The 21,240-nt window shown below is 40.3% G+C and overlaps 1 protein-coding gene across 1 annotated transcript in view; it reads right to left on the bottom strand.

The window, feature by feature from the left end:
• The window catches only part of ADGRG5 (adhesion G protein-coupled receptor G5), a 769,418-nt gene that overhangs the window by 455,367 nt on the left and 292,811 nt on the right, over positions 1 to 21,240 (bottom strand). The window contains exon 3 of the mRNA XM_085637711.1: positions 431 to 527. Coding sequence (XP_085493837.1) covers positions 431 to 527 — 97 coding nt within the window. The remainder of the gene's footprint in view (positions 1 to 430; positions 528 to 21,240) is intronic.

The following is a 21,240-nucleotide window of genomic DNA, read 5'->3' as shown; positions in this document are numbered from 1 at the left end:
AGACTTTCCCACATACTTAGTGGCCAAGTGTTGATTGACTGCGCTGTTATGCACAAGATGTAGTCGAACCTCTCTGGATACCAGCCTGGTGCTTTTTCACTGTCAAGCCAGCTAGTGAGGCTGTTTCAAATTTTGTTTAATAATTAAGTGATGAGGTCCATTTCTTTTTCTCCATTTCTTTGAACATTTTTGTAATTGTTTGGATTTTGAGTATGTTATTAATGCTCTGGTCTAAAGTAGGGTATGAGAGGATTTCGCTTACCTATGTGTCACTCTCAAGCAAAGATGGTTATATCATTAAGAAATTCTTGGATATAACAAATAGACTGGAAGAAGAGGGGAAGCTATTTGAGAGAGAGAGAGAGAGAGAGAGAGAGAGAGAGAGAGAGAGAGAGAGAGAGAGAGAGAGAGAGATAGCTTTCTTTCTTACTTTTCCAGGTCGAGCTCCTGTGACGGCTCCACCCTTCCTTGAATGATGTTGCTCAGTAATTCTGTCTGCTCCACAGCATCGCTCTCTTCTTCTGAATCTGTGAAGAAAACTCTGACAATCAGTGCTGTCCCAGTGATAGGTGCCTGTCAATCATTCCTAAAGGGTCCTTCTTTCTGTCTGCTCCAACTGATGGTATTGCATTTTAACATTTATATAGCGCTCATTACCCCTGTGTGGGGTGCTGGGAGCATTGATGTGAGTGTTTTCTTTCTGGTAAAGCAAACCCATTCTCCAGACAATATTATCACTGAGGAAGTCATGATGAGCCACCATATTGAATTTTGTACTGAATTATGCCTAAATTGCTTACTAGTGAACACCTTTATTTCTAGTCCTACTGTTCCTCATTCTGGCCGTTATTAACTTTGATGGTCTTTTTATGAGATGAAGGCACTTCTACTCATTGTGTACCATTGAAGAGGATCTAGCAAACCCAAAAACATCCTAAGCATAGCCAAGCTTGTGGGCTGAAGGGCCAGGAGCAGAGAGCAGTCAAACGGAGTGAACAGCTATTGTGAGGAGGGGTAGGTTTAGCAGAAATATAAGTATAGAGGTAATCTTGTACTACAGGCGCTGGGTAATCTAGGTACTACATCCATGTCCCTCTTCAACTCCCCAGTGCTTATGAATGAGGCCTAAGAAAGAGGATTTGGTAAAGGCACATTAAGAATTAATTACTGTAAGGATGTACGTTCTAATGAAAACCTGACACCCTTTCTGCCTTACAGCATATAAAATAGACTTTTGCAAATTTCTAAAACTCAAGACCACATTAAGGAAACTAGGGAAAATTAATTAACAAGACCTCCCGAGAGTGCTAAGATTTTTCACAAAATGATGCCATGAGCCTTCAAAGATATACTATCTTTTCTCACCCTACACACCGCATCTTATTCGCAAAACTATCTGTACATGGAACAAAGCTAGAAGTGCCCTATCAGCTCAATATATTCCAGCTGCCTCATGGATGAAAATATGGACTTCAAAGCCAAAATCAAATCTGCAATCACATAATGCAGGTCCTGGATTTTGCATAATGCCTTTTAGACCCCAAGCAAAATCCACAAATTAGGCATTATTGTGTCACACTGACCACCCTGCCTTACTTGAGGAGTTTGAAGCCATCACCCTAGAGCAAGTCTCTCACATGCTGAGTAAAATTAAATAAGGCTTGCCCTCTGATCTTTCCCCTGTATATCATGGTGACTTTAGGTACTTAACTTCTTCCTGTTAACACCTCACTGTTCAATCTTTCTCTCAGCCCTGCCACTATGCCATTGGAATGGAAAGTAGCACAAGTTATGCCAATTCTGAAAAAATCTAATGCCGCACTCAATGAGCACATTAACTATAGACCCATCTCGCTCCTCCCTTACCTTAGTAAAATCTTGGAGGCCCTAGTAAACAAACTATTCTCCTCTTACGTGGAAGGCCATTCCCTATTAGACCCCACACAGTCAGCTTTTATGGCATTTTACAGCTCAGAAACCGTGCTGGTGGCTGTACTGGTCTTTATCAGACTTTCTCTTGATACTGGTCTCCCAGACATATTGGTGTTACTTGATATATCTGCTGCCTTAAACACTGTCTCTCATTCTATCTCAGTTCAGAGACTTTCAGAGATTGGTGTCTGTGGAAAAGCATTGGAGTAGCTCAAATATTTTGTTGAAAACCAGACCTAGACAGTGTCTCTTGAGTCGGTCAAATCTCGCACTATAAATTTGGGCAAGGGGGTTCCTCAGGGCTCCTCTTTGAGCCCTACACTCTTTAACAGCTATGTAGCTCCCCTTACCCAAGTGGTAAAATCTTGTGGATTTGAAGTCATATGGAGATGACACACAGTTGATCATCTCTTTGAGGCACATCCCAGAAAATGGCAAAAGTATATTTACGAATGTATGAGGAAAGTTGCCTCCAGGATGACTTCAAACTGCTTACAGCTGAAAGGAGACAAGTCCGAGATTCTGCTGTTTGGCAAGGCCTATGCAATTTTTGTTATCATCTTTTTGGGGTGAGGGGCCTTCTGACTTAAGCTCGCCCCTCACCCCAAAAAGATGATAAAAAAATCTCGGCATTTTGGTTGACGAGAACCTCTCCAAGAGAGAGCAGATTGGGTTCACTTGCTGTGCATGCTTTGGCATTAAGCGCATGCTTAAAAAGGTATTTCAGTGGCTTCCTTTAAATACTAGGAGAACTCTTACTCAGGTACTCAAGTTCAAGTTCAAAGTAACTTTATTCGGTTTCAAAAAGAGAACCATAAAAGTGCAAAAAAACAGCAGTACAATTTATAATTACAATGACCTGTTTACAAAACAACGTGGAAGGTGAATCGTACAGTTCAATTATTAAGAGGGAGATGAGAGTAGGATAAAAAGAATACAATCCTTAAAAATCAATCTTAAACTAGACACTTAGAATGTACGATGACGATTCTAGCTAATCCAGTTCAGCTACAACTACTAATACAGTTTCCTAATAGCAATTGCAACTTTAATAAAGTTGGAAACTCCAATGCATACATCAGCTGTAGCCAGAGAATGCAATAATTAAAACCACCAATATAAAAACATGCCCTAATTTCTTTTAAAATCGGGACTAAAAATGTTCTCCTAGGCTCTTTGTAAAGAGTGAAAAATAATAATGTGCTTTGGGCTGCTAAATTGTCTCAAGGGCAGGGCACCAAGTTGTCTAGCCACCCAGTTTGTTTTGGGAATGCTACTAGTAAATGCATGGTCAATAAACAGAATCTTGTTAAATAAAAACATGTCTGGATATTTGTAGTGAACGTTAAATAAAATTGTTGCTGAGCGGGGAATAAACAAAGAGGACCTGCTACCTCAGGTTGAGAGCGGCGACTGTTTGCCCCTGTAGAATGCACCTCTTTTATGATCTTTTTCGCATTCTCATGGATACTGGCTGGACAATCAAAATAATGTCCCAGGCCTAACTTATAAAAGCTATCCCTGACAAATCGAAGCCAGGGAATAGTTAGTGCTCCATCGAGGTTAAGACAATCTTTTATAATCTCTCTGGAGAATGCCAGCTCTTCCGATAACCAAATTGTGGCCCATAAAAGTAAGGGGGCAATGTTTATACAATCCTCTACAAAGTCAAGCCCCAACTCATAATGACAAAAGGTACTCAGGCACAGAGTGAATTAAAGTGGGCAAAAACTGCCAGAAATAAACTGCTCTCCATTTGTGAATCACTAAAAGTAAAAATTGACCCAGAATCATTATGTATTGAAGAACGGAAGAGTGCTTTAAAAATTTTGGGAAATGAAAAATCCAGACAGATCAACATGGATTACTTGAATCAAAAAAAGTCTGTGCATTTTATGTTAAATACCTGGAGTAATGATAATTGGTATCCGTATCTAGATAGTGTACCAAATCACGGGTTGAGATTGGAACTATTAAAAGTGAGAATACTTATTCATCCCACCCGTTCAAATGAGAAAATAAAAAACATATTAACGGATTACTGTGGTAAATGTACATGCGGGCTAGATTTTAAATGTACCTGTGTTCATTTTATAATGGATTGTCAAAAATTGCTATCTGTACGGCGGATGATTTTAAGTCCACTCTTTTTAAAATATGGAATAAGCTCAAGGTTACAAGCAATTAAGCTCCTTATTGACATGCAGTTTTTTGATATTGCAATTGCTTTGGCAAAGTTTGTACAAGTAGCTAAAAGTTTTCTCATGGAATAAGGAAATGAAAAGGGTGGTCCAAGGGGGATAAACAGAGGCCAATCGAATGTTTGTAATTATATCATGTATTGAATTTTTTAGCTAAATGCCCTTGGCTTATAGTATGACAATACAAAAATAAGCTTTTACGAGAAAATAATGAAATTGATTTTAGGTTCTTTTAAAAATTTTAACAATTGTATTTATTATCTGTGTCATGTTGGTATATGTAGTTTAAAGACCAATTGGTCAAAATAAACTTATTTTTGATTTGATTTGATTTACTCAGGCACTCATTGTGAGCTGCTTGGACTATGTCAAGGCCCTTTTGGTAGCGGCTAATTAGCCGCTACTTTCTAAACTGCAGGTGGCATGCCTGGTTTGCAAACTCCCTTCTCACTCTTTCAAAGCCCATATTGAAACTTCTCCATTTGCTACCTGTGAGAAAATGTTCTTTGTTTAAACGTTTGTGCCTTGTCCACGAATATCTGGTAAAGGTCCACTTTATCTTCCTGACAAACTTTATCCATACTTACCCAGTCTAATTGTTAGATCTGAAGGCCAACTCCTGTTATGTCCTTGCTGTAGTTGCATGGTTAAATATGGTGGTAAGTCTTTTTCCTTCATCGCTTCCCACCACTGCACCACTGGAACAAACTTCTTTTTCACATCCGGTCTTGTTTCAATTTCAGCCTTTTAAAAAAACTACTTAAGACCTGGCTATTCTGACTTTTACTGTTTCCTAATATTGCGATGAGTGGTGAGATCATCCTTCGGGTGTGAGTCGCTGTGCTATATTAAACCCCTCTAACATAACATAACTAAACCCTGGTTACCAATGTGTCTCCCACAGTCCCACCTCATTGCTCAATGCGGTGCTCAAACTATTTGCCCAAGTTGCTAGCCAGTAGGTTGCGTATGCAGTTTTATACCGTAGCACAGCACAGGGCATTGTATCTGTCAACAACATCTGCTCATGACCCGAAGCGTGGACCTGCGTGAACTGCTGGCCCTTCTCCTTCTGCATTTTGAGAAGGCCTTTGATACTGTGGACTGCTCATTTGTAGCCGCATTAATGGAAAGAATGGCACTGGGCTCCAGAATTTGCAGATATATTGGGATATTCTGGGCGACAGGTGCTGGTGTTGGTCAATGGAGTCTTGTAGTACCCATTCCTATCCGCAGGAGCACCAGACAGGGATATCCACTATCTCCACTCATCTTTGCTCTTGCTATCAAGCCCCCCCACGTGACTGATCAGATTTGACACCCGGATAACGGGCTGGGTATGGGCAGACTGTTCAGAGGACTGGATTGCTTTATATGCGGATAATATCCTACTTTACCTCTCTGATCCTCAAACCACAGGCCCCTGGTGCATGGAAATCTTAGATCTTTAATAACAGGCTTCGGGCCTTTAGGCCAATCATTGCTGGTGCTACTCACAGGGTTAGAGGGTGACTCAATGTGGCAGCCACCTATACCTCTCTGTACCACAAGCTTCAATTATTTGGGGATTTTTGTCTCTAGAGATCCCATTGACATCTGGAACCTCGGTCTTAACCTCCTGGTGCAACAAACAAAAGCAAATCTCCTATGCTGGGGAACAATGCCACTGTAGACCCTTGGAAAAGAGCCTTTGTTAAAGTAATGATACTCCCCAAATGTGTTTACATCTCCCAGAACTCCCCCCTTCACATCTGGTACTGCTGGTTTTGCAACCTAGGCTCCACACTCAATTTTATCTCTGGTCCCATGGACCCCAAGCATTGTTCATGATAGAATGAGGAAATCAGTAAACAGTGGGGGCATCGGTGTGGCGGACCGCCAGCTCTACTGTAGAGCCAATCAGCTCTTGGTTATTAATGACTGGCTGTGTGGGGGATGGGCTACCCCGCCTACGGCATCAAACCTTCACTCCTGGGATTCAGCTACCTGATGAGCATTGTGAACCAGAGCCAGAACCAGAACCTGCAGACTTGCTTCTTCTTACCGGTAACGCAATTCCATAAATATCTTTAACCGCGGAACACCATAGAACTTTACAAATTGGGGAAACAACCTTTACAACGCAGTCATTACATCGCACTGCCTTTATATAGCAGTCATTACATCGCAACATCCTTTAAATCGCATCTCATTACAACGCAGCCATTACATCGCATGTCACTACAACGCATGTCATTACAATGCATGTCACTACAACACAGGCATTAGATCGCAAGTCATTACAATGCATATCATTACAACGCATAGTACCCTTACACTAGCCAACACTTACCCTACTGTTGCACTCACTGGAGTTAGAATAGTCATTTTATCCCTACACTATCCAACACTTACCCTACTGTTGCACTCACTGGAGCTAGAATAGTAATTATTACACCTATACTATACAACACTTACCTTCAATGCGATGTAATGGTATGCATTGTAAAGGTATAATGCAATGTAATGGAATGCGTTGTAAATGTAGTTTCTGAAAATGTGATGTAATGGCATGCGATGTAAAACAATGCGTTGTAAAGGATGTTGCGATGTAAAAACTGTGTTGTAAAGGCATGCATTGTAAATGTATGCATTGTAACATCATACATTCTACAAATTGCAGCTCTTCAACCTCCCGGAGCATAGTCCCTTTGAAGCTAAGTTGCTAATGGGTAAACTGGGAAGTGGTGAGGTATCCAAAATATAGAGAACATTGGTGATAAATGCCCCTGGTGGTTTCCAAACTCTCAGGCAAAGATGGTAGGGATGGGTGGGACAACTGATAAATACTGACTGGACTCTGGCGTGACTGGCCCCTCAGGAAATGGCAAAATCCTCGAGACTGAGGTGTATACAACTTCACTATCTCCACACCACCTACTTCGCCCGCTCAGTCTCTGGCATGCCGGCAAATCCCCAATTCCAGAATGTCCCTGATGATCGTGCCCCAGGACGCACTTCTACCATGTGGTCCAGCAGTGCTCCCTCATTACTTGCTACTGACAACGTGTCATGGCTACCCTGCAAATACTGTCAACCCCCCACCAGGCACTTGTGGGTGTGTTGAGATGAGTTGGGAAATAGTTGGGGGGATAGAGCCTTGATAGACCAGGCAACAGCAGTGGCCAAAAGGGACATTACGCAGAAGTGGAATCGAAAGCACCGCCTACCATTATGGTGCAGGGGAATGGACTGATGCTCACAGCTGGAGAAGCCCATATACATACCCTGGGGATGTCTGAAGAAACATTCCTGGCTATTGGCCAAATGGATGGCCTACTACTACGGCCTTGGCCCTTATTTCCATCAAAGCGGATCTGTATGTCGCTGATGGTAGAATGAGGTTGTGAGGGTGTGGGTGGGTAGTTTTTGTCCTACATGATGACTGTGGCGTATGTTATTGAAACTTCAGTAAATTTTTTATAAAAAACAAATCTGGTTTGAAATTTTAAAATTGGGTAAAATACGAGCCTGTTTGTCAGTGCGTCTGCACCCTGGTCTTCATTTATAGTAATATCCCATAAACAACTGGAACACCTCCCAAAATTGCAGCCCAGACCGTCTCCCTGGGTAATTAATGTGCAATGTGCTAGCAGAATCAAATTCAATATTTGACAGTTGACTAAAACTGATGGCCCCAGACAATGCTTCTCCTTTTAAATCTCCCCACCCCTGTACGATTCAAGATAAAATAAAGCAATCAGGTCCAAAATGTTAAAATGTTGTAAAATGGGAGCTACATCTTCTGTCAGTCACCTCTTGCATGTTGCTTGGGGTTTCAGTGATATGTAGGTCATTGGTAAGTAAAAACATCTCGTGGTGGGGCTGTATGTGCATCTGGAGTGGCATCTCCAGAGTACTCATTAACCACTACACATTTCATGTATGTAGACATGATGTATTACATTTAGGATAGAGCCACTTATTAAGAAATATCACATGTTTTGTTGCAGGTAAGGTCTGTATGGTCTCTCTCCCCTTATCTCCTTAAACCCTACATAAGGAAATTCATGCACACTACATCGACAAAGTACAACAGGGCACACATACACACATGAACCATAATAAACACACTTTTCAAATTCTTTAGTCCAGATTCAAATATCTTGCCCATACAGTAGGTACTGGTATACTTCAATGAACTTGTGTACAAGATTGTTCAAGGCTATTGTGTATTGCGCAGCATCTCCATTCGATGGGGCTTACATATAGAGCTTGACCCTAATCAGTGCCCTCACAAGTGTAAGTTTTTGTTTAATCCCTTCGGAGCACATGAGTTTTGATAGTGGTGCTCAGTCATGTGCACAGACTGAGCTTTTTTCTAACATTCCGTGTTGTATTTAATCTGTGTATTTTTTGTGTTGTAAATGGAATGTAAGTTTACAACTACCTAACATAAATGTCATGTTTTACTATTCAACTCATTGGGACATGACGGAAATGCTTATCCAATTTTATACTTTATAACAACATAACAGTTAAAACACAACTTTAAACTTTGGGATTACGAACTTTTTGATATTGACGAAGTTTGTTTATGTGGTGCTGTAATTGTGTACCTTTACCTTACTTTCAATCCCACAAATAATTTTAAAAACTCACTAAATTAGCAAAATATTTTCCCAAAAATGCTTCCCAAAGATTTAAATGAATACCTAATGTTTTTGAAACATTTTTTGATGTATACAAATGTACTGAATACTAAGATAGACAATGTGTTGAAGATGTTTAAAAATATCTTTAAAAAATGTTATCGTAATATTATGCAAAAAAGCAACCCTTTGCACAAGCCTTTCTCCTTCTTTGAATAACTCATTCAAAAAAAATATTTGAGAAAATATCATTTAAAAAAAATGAGAATGTTTGAAAAAATGAGTAAATAAATATTGACATGCTAAAAGTTCACTAAAGTGTGCACAATGTTATTTCTTGTATCTAGGATTATAATATCCCTTTTAAATGAAAGTTTATTGAACTTATGAATTTAAAATGTCTTCCTGTTTTTGGCTTCCTCTTAAGTGGATGAGGTTGGCCAACCATTATTAGAACAGAACCCTGGACACCGAACAAGATCAGCGACTGCAAAGGAGGTACAACAGCTATGTACCCACTGCAAAGAGGAGGAAGCACACATTGACAGAGAGAGTGGGCCCACCGGTGACAAACAAAATCTGTTACCCAAAAACACCAGGCAGACGCTGTAGGTCCACTTGTAGCTGTGAAAGATGCAGGCACCACCAGCCAGGAGGAGGTATAAATTGGAGTTTCTCCTGGCCTGACTGCTGTGTCTGGAAAGCAGACCCCATTGTACTACATCCACCTCTCCGTAACTTAAATGCCCCCATACCATTGGACCCTCATCCCCTGAAGAGCCTTCATGTCCTCCTCTTAGTACCCTCTTGTTCAAAATTGCTGTTAGACAATATGATGCCCGCCAATGGGTTGTGTAATGGAATGCTCTAATGACTGAAATATAACTTCTTATTTTCTCTGTTGTCAAATGTTATATGTTATCAAGTATTCAAATGAAAATCAGTGGACCTTTTTGAACTTTGACTTTTGTTTTTACACAATTTTGAAAAATATTACGGGCTGATGTTTTTGGACTCTTTATGTACTTTTTATTATAAATCTGTCTCTTTACATATAGACTTCCCTCCCTTGAGACTTGCTGATATGTTGTTATTTAACCACCCCCTTCAAGTTTTCCCCCACTTGCCCCTCCAGAAAAGAGACTCCATTTTATTTAATTCTGCCCATCCTCAAGGACATTTTTTTAATTATTCACACTCATTTTTTTCCCAATTTTATAATTTTGTAATTGTTCATAGAAAATGTCAAACACTGATGTCTTTCTTGTTTTAAAAAATGGATCCTGTGTCATGCAAAAGTAATGTTTAGTTATTTTGAAGGTGCTTTCAGTATCAGAATGACATTTTTATGCAATACAGACAACAATACATAAATAACACTTTGCTATGTGGTACCTTCAACATCAAACATTGAACACAGATTAAAGCAACCATGTTCTATTTTTCAAAATGGTTTTCATTGTGCGTGTCAGGGATAGAGTAGTGAAATTTAACAAAACAACACTTATTTTAAGGGGGTTATTCTACTACTCCACCTACACAATACTTGTGGTGAAATTGGTTGAGAGAATACTTGTCTTGTGGGTGGTTAAATTGGTGGTGGAGTTACTGCTGGTGGCGGTGTTAAAGGTGGGTGTTACCGAGGTGGTTGGTTTGGAGATGGTGTGTCCCTTATAGGTTGAGGTGCTGCTAAAAAATCTTGTACATGCGTTGGCTGTGAAGAATACAATTTGCCTGTTGCCTCTATCATCTTCATGGCCAAGGCTTATTGCTTTGCACTCTCTTCCCTGAATCTTCAAAGATTTTCTCAGTGCATCTTTGCAGTTCCTTAATAACATTTTAAACTGTTATCCAAGGCACAGGTAAGCTTATCAATCATCTGAGAGAGTCCTTTAAGGAAGAGTGTTATCTCATGAAGAGTAGGCCCCTTTGCCTGACTATATGCCGTACATTAGACTGTTGTACGAAAAAATAATTGCCACAGAGAGCAGAATTAGCTCATGTTGACACCACCACATGCGATGCCATCTGACATGGCCATCAGCTTGAACATCATGGAGAGAGGTATCATCTGGGTGATTGTGTGGGGTAGAATGATGAATACCTGTTCCTCAAAAGGGGATGTTCTCTCACTCAGAGGAATGAGAGAAAGACCAGAGATTCACCTTCATGGGATGAGTGAGTAGGAGATGGTAGAGAGCTCCCTCTTAGTTGAGGGCTTTGTGGAGGTGAGTCTTGCATAGGCGGAACAGGCATCTGTAGCTGCTTGGCTAAAGGCCAAGTAATTCTCAGAAGTGATTTTGGAGGAAGATTTCTGCCAGACATAAACTGGTCTTATTGGAAATGTTCAGTATGGGGACAACAGCGTCTCCCTCCTTGTCTGGGTCTTCCTCCTCCCTGGCCAGCTACTGTTCCTCCCCCTGCTCTTCTTCTTCAACAGTGGTCACTGCTGAGATAGTTGCCATGAGTTAGATTGAATTTTCTCCTTGGATTTCCCACCGGCCTCTGTTTGTAGATGGTTCAACATCAACGATAGCTACAACATCCCCAGTACCTGCAAAAAGATTTAAACAGTTGAAATACATCAATTACAGTTTTGAATTAAAAAGTTCTACAGAGTACTTTACTTGACATTGTTCAGAAAAACTTAATACATTTATTGCCTAGTGAACATAAAGAAACATGAAGTTAAGGGATTGATCCATCCATGAAAGTAATATATTGTGAAAAGTCCAGCACAATAGATCGATCCACAATTGTTTAATTTCAGAATGTCTCTTGTGATGTCAGCTGCTAAACCATTGTCTTTGCAACTGGTATTACTAAGGTTACTCCTGATTCAGTAGCGAGAAGAAATATGTTCAATGACTATTGACAAACTATAAAAGTAATCTTGACCCCAAATGCTGACATATCAGAAACAAATACATGAAAGGTATAAAAGTGACCTAGACCCCAAATGCTGGTATATGAGAGATAAATACATGTTAGGAAAACAATAAACACAAATAAAACTTTTAAACATGATTAATATAAAATAAACGATATAAAAAATGTAGGGAAAGTAATAATGATGACTTGTAGAAGTAAAGATCGGAGATTCCCTGACTTACCTGACTAACGGATCATAGAGGGCCTAAAGGCTACTACCAAGATGTCCCTGATGTCAATGATGTTGATGTTCGCAAGGTGGGCACTAGGGGCTGTTGTATGACTGGAGCTGTCAGGAGAGAGATACATAAATTGACGAGTGAGCCATCTTAAGTCATACATGAAGATGATATTCTAAAGTAATGTTTTTCTTACAATGACACGTCTAAGGGTGATTTTGTCAGCAAAAATATAGCTTAATCAACAATTGCATTACAAATAGACTAGGGTGAAAATAGGAATGTGTGACGATATATATACACCTACCTGTCAGTTACAAATAAATAGATAGGTTTGACTCAAGCCTAAAACAGCAAACATATAATTTGCCAGTCTCTACCATCCATGTGCTATGTGGTGCCAGTCTGGGTTTTGGTGCAGTGCTATCAGCAGAAGTAGTCTTTGTGTCAGATGGTGTATCGGACAACAACACGGACCCTTAAAAGTGAAAAAAGAAAGTGTGACAATATAATTAGTCCCAGATTTTACTACAATTATAAGCCATTAAATACACATTGTGAAGCGAAGTGATAGAAATACCATATAGTGTGTTTGCAACATTGGTAGCATAAGGACATACCTGTGTTTGAAGTTGAGTTTCATTGAGATACCTGGCCTATGTGTTTCCCAGCAGCGCCTGCAACTATTTCTGGCCCAGCCAAGTCAACCAATTTGTCAAGAACTAAGGCACTCACCTGGTGCTTAATCCCATGGGAGCAAGAGAAGGTCCAGTAGTCTAAGAAACAAATGCCCAATTCCTCGCCAGACATTACCACCCTTCATGGAGTATATGTAGGAGGGGAAACACACCTCTGAGGGGAAATGGGTTGGAGATATTTAGAAAATAAAAGTCTTGAGGTCTCCTTATGATGACCTCTGTGTGAAATTGTGGTCTGCACCTACTGCTTCTTCTCCAATGAACTCTGGGGAGTTGAAGGTCCGGACCTGGACAACAATGTCTGACAGCATACTCCTTGTATAGCTACAGACAGATTATTTTGTGCCTTTTGTATCTTGTGTAAAGGTTCTTACAATTCTGATATCGCTGGACTCAAGGTGTAATTTTAAAGATTTAAGGCTATCATTCACTTTGCATGTGATACATGTTTCTCTTGTTGGGTTGTTTGGTGTTATTTTTATTTCTTTACAAAGTTTTTGACATATTGTGTTGGTTTTCCTCTCTTTTCTTCTCCCAGGTTTGGACTGGATTTCAGCCCACCAGCACCCTCGAGGAAAGGAGAAAAACACAGGTAAGTTCTATTCCTTTATACAATAACCTATTCTCTGGCTATTGTCTGCTATCTATACTTTCTTTAGTTTCTTCCTGGTTTGTCTTAATGTTTCTGGGGGGTGATTGGGTTCCCTCTTCTTGAGGGTTTCCCTGTTTTACCCCAAAAAGAGATTTTATTGAAGTGAGCGCAAAAAAACAAGAAGTCCCTTCCTTTACAGGGATGAAATGATATGAAACGGGCAAAAATAAACAATCCTTTTCCTGAGTAGGTAAAATTAAAGGGTACTAAAATATTTGGAACATATTTATGGTGGTGCCTGACTCGGTAATCTCCTTCCTTAGGGCCAATCTGGGATGCTCGCAACTAGCATAGCCCCCAACCCATCCCACCCATTGCTCCCTAACGCCTTCCCTGCCAAAGACCATAACTAGTGACGCACCTGTGTCAACCACACTCCTCCAGGCTCATGGCAGGGTGAAGCGTCCTGCCCACAGCTATCTTGATCCTGCCGAGTGCTCTCAGTGTCGGCCCTCAGGTCCTGCAGCCATAGTCTGTCAGTGGGTCCTTCTCAGCATTTTACGGCTTTGCATGGGTCTGCGTGGCTGGTCGTCCTCTCTCTCTCTCTCAGCATTCTCTGAGTCTGAGTCCACTCCTGTGCCGGGTGAAGTCTCCTCCGCTTTCTGACTTGCTTTTTCTAGTCTGTTTTTGCTTTCCTTTCTTTCCCTCAGTTATGCCTGTTCTGGTCCTTCCTTTGTTTCTGTGGCCACTTCCTGATAAATGAAAACGTTTTCTGTTTTTCCTTCATGTGCAGTGCGAGATGTGGACCAGTGGTGCAGTCCAGGTAGGTCTACCCTGATCTCAATCCCTTCAGCTTGACACTATATTTCTAGAATGTATTTCATTATGCACAGTAGAAGGGTGAATGACCAATAGAAACATTGATGACATTATTGTACGTGAACTCAACTACCCATAAATACTCAGCCCAATCTTTGTCAGATTGCAGTAGCTGACACCATAGGTATTGCTCCAAATACTGGTTCATCCTTCAAGTCTGGCCATCTGTTTTTGGGTGATGACTGGAAGAGCATCTGGCATCAATGTCCATAATATCACATAAAGATTTCCAGAATTCCAAGATAAATGATGACCCTCTATCTGAGATCAGTATTGATGGACTCCTGTGGGGCTTGCAAAAAAAGAAGAGTCACCCCTATCGGCCAAAAGGGACAGGATAGTTTTAAAGACTGAACAAATGGTGATTTCGCTTTTGTGCTATACTCGTTTCCTAACACTACTTTTTGGGCACATCAATGGTAATATACAGTGAAATTAAAAAAAAAAATTATTTAAGACAATATGCATTTCATAAAGCAAACTGAAATTCAAAAACCACAATCTCTGTTATACTGTCCCAGTAGGGTATTTAGATTCATTAAAACATATTTGTGGACCTCATTTTCATGTTAAAATCACATAAAAAACATGTTCATTAACATAGATATCAAAAATGCATACATTTCAATAAAAATACAAAATCTGTCGGTGGTAATCAGATTGGTTCGCAGCACCTTCTATAGCCCAAAAGGGAAATCAACTTTTGGTCAATCTTACTGAACTTGACCATATTTTGTAAGAGTACCTTTGCTAGTTTAGCCGAAGAGGGCATGGCTTTATCGAAAACATCAGGAAAATCTTGGTACTCCTCTGGGAGGGAATGAATGTTTGTCTACAGTAATCTCTTCCAAAGTATCCTAGATCCTTCTCTTGTCTCTTTCCCAACAATGATGTTGACAAAATGGACATAAACTCAAAAATCCTTTCTGACATGTTAATGCTTAGGTTGTGTTTTTCCAGCCATGGAATTCCCAGTATTGTCTTAAATTGTGGAGCCTTAATGAGGTCAAATTAGATCTTCTCCGAATGTCCATCTTTCAGTGTCAACAAGACCAGGTTGGTTATCTAGGTTACAGGCCCTGACGAGAAACTGCTTCCATCAATATCGTGCTCGACCACTGGGTTTTTTCCTATTTTGAATTGAAAATCAGAAGTAGCCTACAAAGGTGATATCCAGAAAGTTCTCAGTTGATACTGAGTCTATTAACAGTTCAATTTGTTTGGGTGCCACTCCCTGTGATTAAAAACCGGTGGAGACATTAAGTTGGAAATTTGACTAATCTACTCTAGTTCTGAACCTTGTGAAGCAAATAATTAAAGCTAGTTCACTAGATTTTCAGGCCAGCTAGTTTTATGAAAACTTTTTGTGGTGTCTGAAATGTTTGGTTTTACCTTGCAGTCTTTTAGAAAATAGCCACATTTGCCACAGTACAAACAGAGTTTCTGTTCTCTGTCTGCGATGTTGCCCCTTTTCTTTGGATAACAGTCCGCACAACCCTTCGATTTGCACAGGTCCAGAATCATCTCAAATCCTTGCTTCAACGTTCTTCTCACATACCACTATGATCTTGGTATCGGTTCTCCCTTGATCGAGGCATCGCTTATTTTCTTTATGGTCAAGTTTAAACAGCAAGTCCATTAGATCTAAATGATTCTCTGAAGGGTTGACGACCTGGGCCAAGGCATCCCTGAGTTCATCCTTTAGTCTGCAGCAAAATAAGGAACTTCTGTTTTCCTCTGACCCATCTGATTCTGTTACTATCCTTTTGAATGTAGCGATGTAGGTCAACAAGTCCTTATTACCTTGTTTTTGGTTCAACAAATCGTTGTCTACTGATTGTATAAATATATGCCAGTCTTAATGTTTTTTCATCTCAGCCTTTAAGAGATCATAAATGTATAAAAGTGAGTGATTTGTTTCTCTCCACAAGTGGCATTGACCAGGTTGGTGCTTTACCGCCCGAAGAAGAAGCACAAAAGCAACTTTTGATTGTTCATCAGAGAAAAAGGTAGGCCTACAGATTAAGTGGAGTTGACACTGATTGATGAATTTAGCAAATTTAGTAGCTTTACTACAAAAACCATTCTGGAGCTGCCAAAGGAACCACAGGTGGGGTAGTAACATGGATTACTGGTGCTTGGATCCCCTCACTAACCGGTATTGTGTGAGTAGGAAAAGTGGTTGGGAGGGAAAAACTGAGTTTTAACACCAGCTTTATGATATAGTGCAAGGTGAGGTCCCATCCCATGGATGGTTGGCCGAAGCCGGTACCTGATCCTGCAGTTGATCTACTCGCTGCAAAAGGGATTGAGTCTCGGCTTGAAGGTTCATTAACATATTATCTAAGTCCCTCAGGGTCACATTGTGCAACTCTATCGTGCTCAGACAAGATGTAAGCATAGGCTCGTCATTCTGTCAAGAACTAAGGCACTCACCTGCTACTTGATCCCTTGGGAGTGAGGCGAGGTCCAGAAGTCTAGGAAGCTAATATCCAATTTCACTCTAAGGACTTCCACTCATCACAGAGTATATGTAAGAGGGTAAACACACCTTCAAGGAGGAAGGGGTTGGGGATATTAATGGAAGAAAAGTCTTGTGGTCTCTCAGTGATGCCCTTGGTGTAATGTTTTGGTCTGCACCTACTGTTTCTTTCCTGATGGACCATCAGGTGACTCAGAAGAGTGCCTTAGGTGTCCCCTTGAGAAAGCCATTTTGATTTCTGCCCTGTTCTCTTGCGATATCTGTGTTAAGAGCAAAAACATGTTTACCAGTTTATTTGACCGTGTCTGAGTTCATGGAATATGTCAGGTGGAAAATGTGATTAAAACAAATGTTTTAATTGCACAATGTTCTCTTTGTGGTTCAGAGATCACCAACAAAATGCTTATCTTTTGCTTATATTCTCATATTGTTATCAAGGTTCAGAGAACTATTAATGAAAGTGGTGTTGTGTAGCTATTCTCATGAGATTAGTCACAGTTTTTTAACTCCCCATCCTGTCGACAAGGTTAGTGATATTAGCCTTGCATGAAGTGTAAGGAAGGAAATTAATCAATTGTTGGCAACAGTAAGCTGCAAACTGTCTGAGATCCTCCCTGCTACAGCTGCACTCTTTCAACAAACTTTGGCTTCTGGATAATGTTTTGTTGAGAATTGTTTTTCATTATTTCATATGTGGTTATGAAGGTATATAAACTGAGTAGTCTATAAGCTGACTCAGACTCTATGTTCGATTGTTCAAAGATTTCTGCTGCAGCAAATAATAAATGAATACTGTAGTTTTCTTTGAACAGCTCCTTCTTTATTTGAAGAGTGATTTTCAATTCAGCTTTGACAATTTGGTGGCCCCTATGGAGATGGACATAGGCCCCCCCCCCAGTTAGTTCTCACCATCGCGGTGAAGGGGCCGGCGTTGACCCCTACATATTCCAAAGTGTGCACCTTAATAACAGGACTGGTTTACTGAGTCGGCATCTGTAGGGGACCAGTTGTATGATCCTGACACAAAGATTAGAGACCCATACTTCATCCCAAAGAACAATTAAGAGGTCAGTCATTGGGTAAGGGTGGTAGACAGGATAAAGGAGAAAAGAGGCACTGATGAAGGAAACAAAGAGGATTGATTTCCCCATGGAAGCTGTTTCTTCTTCAATTCATGGTAGGATATTTAAGGTTCTCAGGCTTTGCTAGACGATTTTGGAGTGCCTAAGGATAACTTTAACAATGGGTCAAGCATTCAGTAAATGTACTCAATTAGACCAGAGTCAGCCTTTGCCACCCTAAGGGTCTCTAGCCCATGAAAAAATGACAGATTTCTATATCAACAGGTTTCATTTTTGAATCTATGGCATGAATATAAAGACACTGTATGGTTAAAAAGGACCGGAAAAAGATTAGATTGGCACAGTTTGATTATTTGAATAAATGGGAAATATATTTCAGGCAGCTGAAGTGAGTGAAACAAGTGAAAGGAATAGTAGGTAATTCATTGAAACAAGAGCTTCAGGAATTTAGACAGACCAAGAGGGGGCGGAAGAGTAAAGAATACTGGTGTGCAGAAGCTTTGACAGAAAGTAAAGCTTTCGTGGCACAGACTTTGGTGCCACAACAGGAGGAGGAGGAAAATTTAATAACAGAGGGGCTTTTGGATAGAAGGCCTCCTTCCTATAATGAGTCTAAGGCAGGTGATGAAGGGGCAGAGAATGTTGTCAGAATGTAGAAAGGTAAAGGTAGGATCAGGAAAAAGGTGAGTAGCACAAGTCGAAGAGAAACACCCCAAGAGATTCAGGGATGTGGGAAGTTAGCCCAACAGTTGTTGCAAAGTGGAGATGATTCAGTACTAGATACATTAAAGGAAAGAGGAATGAATGGGGTGGTACATGAGCATATACTGATGATCTTTTCTTTCCTCGGTAGCACCATGGGACATTGAATTAACAAATGATTGTGCAGAACTGGGTAAAGGAAAATGGGATAGGGAAGAAGCTGGAAGTTGGATAGATGAATTGTATTAAAAGATAAGGGAATGGCAGGATCAGGTGGATGAATGGGAACAAGAGATAAAGGAAGATAAAAGACAGATTGAAGATGCAAATCAGACACATGTTCAGACCAGACTGTTACAGACAACTTACTGTAAAGGGATAGGACTTCTACAAGCACACCTGGTCTTAACATAAATCTAGAGCCTAACACTGGTGTCTAATGGGTGGGCACTACCCTTAGTAAGGGTCACAAATGAGGGAAGTCACGGGTACGGCAACTGAGAAGTTTAATTATGTTTATACCCCATGGACCAAGATGGACTTGTATACCTGTACTAAATATTTTCCTAATTTACGAGAGAGCCTCATGCATGGTATTGGAAGGTAGAACAGATATTGAAATTAGGTGAGCTGACCTGGAAGGACTTGGATACCATGCTTTCCATAATTATACCTTCAGAAATGTGGGCTAAGGTTAAAACTGATCAAAAGGTGCAGTGGCCAAAGGATGAGCGAGATAGACAAGAGAATGGTTCCCTTTCCAAGGACACTTTGGGTGTCCCTGTAAAGGTTCTAGAATGCCTTATAGTGAATTGATTGGAATAAAATATTTCAGGTTGCTCAAAAAATTGATGAATCTGTTCATTGCTATTATGAGAGGATAAGGAAGGCTTTTAAAGCCTGTAGTGGAATGGATATAGATAACCTTGGTTCTACTTCTGCCTTAGTAAATGCATTTGTGCAAGGATTACTACCTGCCATTAAGAAACACCTTCAGACAGTTATTCCTTGTTGGTCGGTGGAACCAATTGATAAGATATTGGCTAATGCTCGATATTGCTTTGAGTTTCAACAACATTGGGACCTACAAGAGAATTAACAAAAGAATACAAAACAGAGTTGATAGTTCAACAGTTACAGCAGTTTAACACCACTTATAGGGGATGGGGCAGGAGATTCTGTGGCAGCACCCATATCCTGAGAGATGGAGGCTTCAGGGAATGAGGAGGGGGTAGAGAGGTACTCCCCAAGTCATACCAAGGATGTCGTATTTGTGGTGTTAATTACCATTTGAAGAATGAATGTCCTAATGTACCCAAGAATTTCCAATCTCGTATGAACCGCCCACTAAAACATCAACCCAATTCCTCCGCCGTTTCCGGTCCAGGACCTCCGTTGGGTCCAACAAACAGGAATTATTTTGATCGGTGACAACAACAGACTCACCAAATGATGGCCAAAGAGATTTATGATTAGGAATATTATGAAGCATAGGGGTGTCAAGATGGGAAAAAGGAGAAGTTGTGTCTGCATTGTTAATTGACCAGAAGTGTCCTTATATTCAAGGAGAGGTTAATGGTCATGATGTTAAATTCCTTATTGATACTCGTGCCACTTATGCCACAGAATCAGCTAATACTGTTTCCCATTTACCCCTCTTGGGGATGACAAACACTCTGTGGGGATTTGAAATGTTACCCTTACAAGCCATATTAGTCAACCTGTAATGTATACTATTGGTTGGATTACGAGTAAGCATTCCTTTGTGGCTTCTGACAAAAGTACTTTTAATCTATTGGGTTTTGATTTATTGAAGAAAATGAATGCTGGAATCAAATGTACTCCAGATGGTGTCTTCTTTGAAGGCAGTGATGTGTATATCTATATTCATATCTAAAATGTATGTCAATGTTACTGAAATTAAATCTGATGTTTTGGATTATTTACCAGATATCATAAAAACAATGTAACAGTTGATGTTTGGGCTTTAAACAAATCTGATCTGGGCAGGATATTGAATGCTGAACCTATTCACATTGTTTTAAAGGAGAATTTTGTACTGCCTCGAGTTACACAGTACCATATTTCATGAGAACTAGAGTTGGGTTTGCAAGAATAATATCTGCACTAGTTAGGATGTGCTGGTAGAAACAAAGGGGAACGTATGTAATTCTCTAATTCTCCTGGTACGCAAACGAATTAAGGACCTCTCAAAACCTGATGAATGGTGTCTTGTGCAAGATAGTATAGCCCAGATTTCCCATAGTGCCAAACCCCACCACTATTCTTACCACTATGCTTCCCTCAGCCACTTACTTTCCAGTTGTAGACTTAGCCAATGCATTCTTCACCATTCCCCTGCACCCCTATAGCTAATAATATTTTCTCCTTCATCTTGGGAGGGTGAAATTGTTCGTGGACATCAACTTCTTAAGGGTATACAGAATCCCCCTCAATTTATTGGCAAATACAGAAGGCAGACCTTGAGCAACATATTCTGGAACTCGGTTGACATTATTACAATATGAAGATGATCGCCTCATAGCAGCTCACACGGAAGAATAGTGCACACGGGCTACTATAAACTTGCTTAATTATTTAGCAGCTCATGGTCACAAAGCATCCCCAAATAACTTGCAGTTCTGTGGAAACAGGTGTTTTACTTAGGCCACCTGATTTCTAAAGGGGAGAGGAGAATATCACCCGAAATCATTCGTGCAATAATGCAACATCCTGTCCCCGCAATACAACATGAAGTGCATTTATTCCTAGGCATGGCAGCCTATTGCAGAGAATGGATACAAAACGTTTCCCTCATCTTCAAAGCTTTACAAGACCTAACACATAAGGATGTCACTGATCCTTTAATCCGTCATTTTCAAAAACGGCATTTGCCGAGAGGCTTGCAATTTAACACCAGCCCCCTGCTGG

The sequence above is a fragment of the Triturus cristatus genome, chromosome 12 (genome assembly GCF_964204655.1).
Source record: "Triturus cristatus chromosome 12, aTriCri1.1, whole genome shotgun sequence".
In the NCBI taxonomy this organism is placed as follows: domain Eukaryota; kingdom Metazoa; phylum Chordata; class Amphibia; order Caudata; family Salamandridae; genus Triturus; species Triturus cristatus.
Note: the sequence above shows the minus strand (reverse complement) of the source record. Positions and strands in the feature narration are given on the sequence as shown.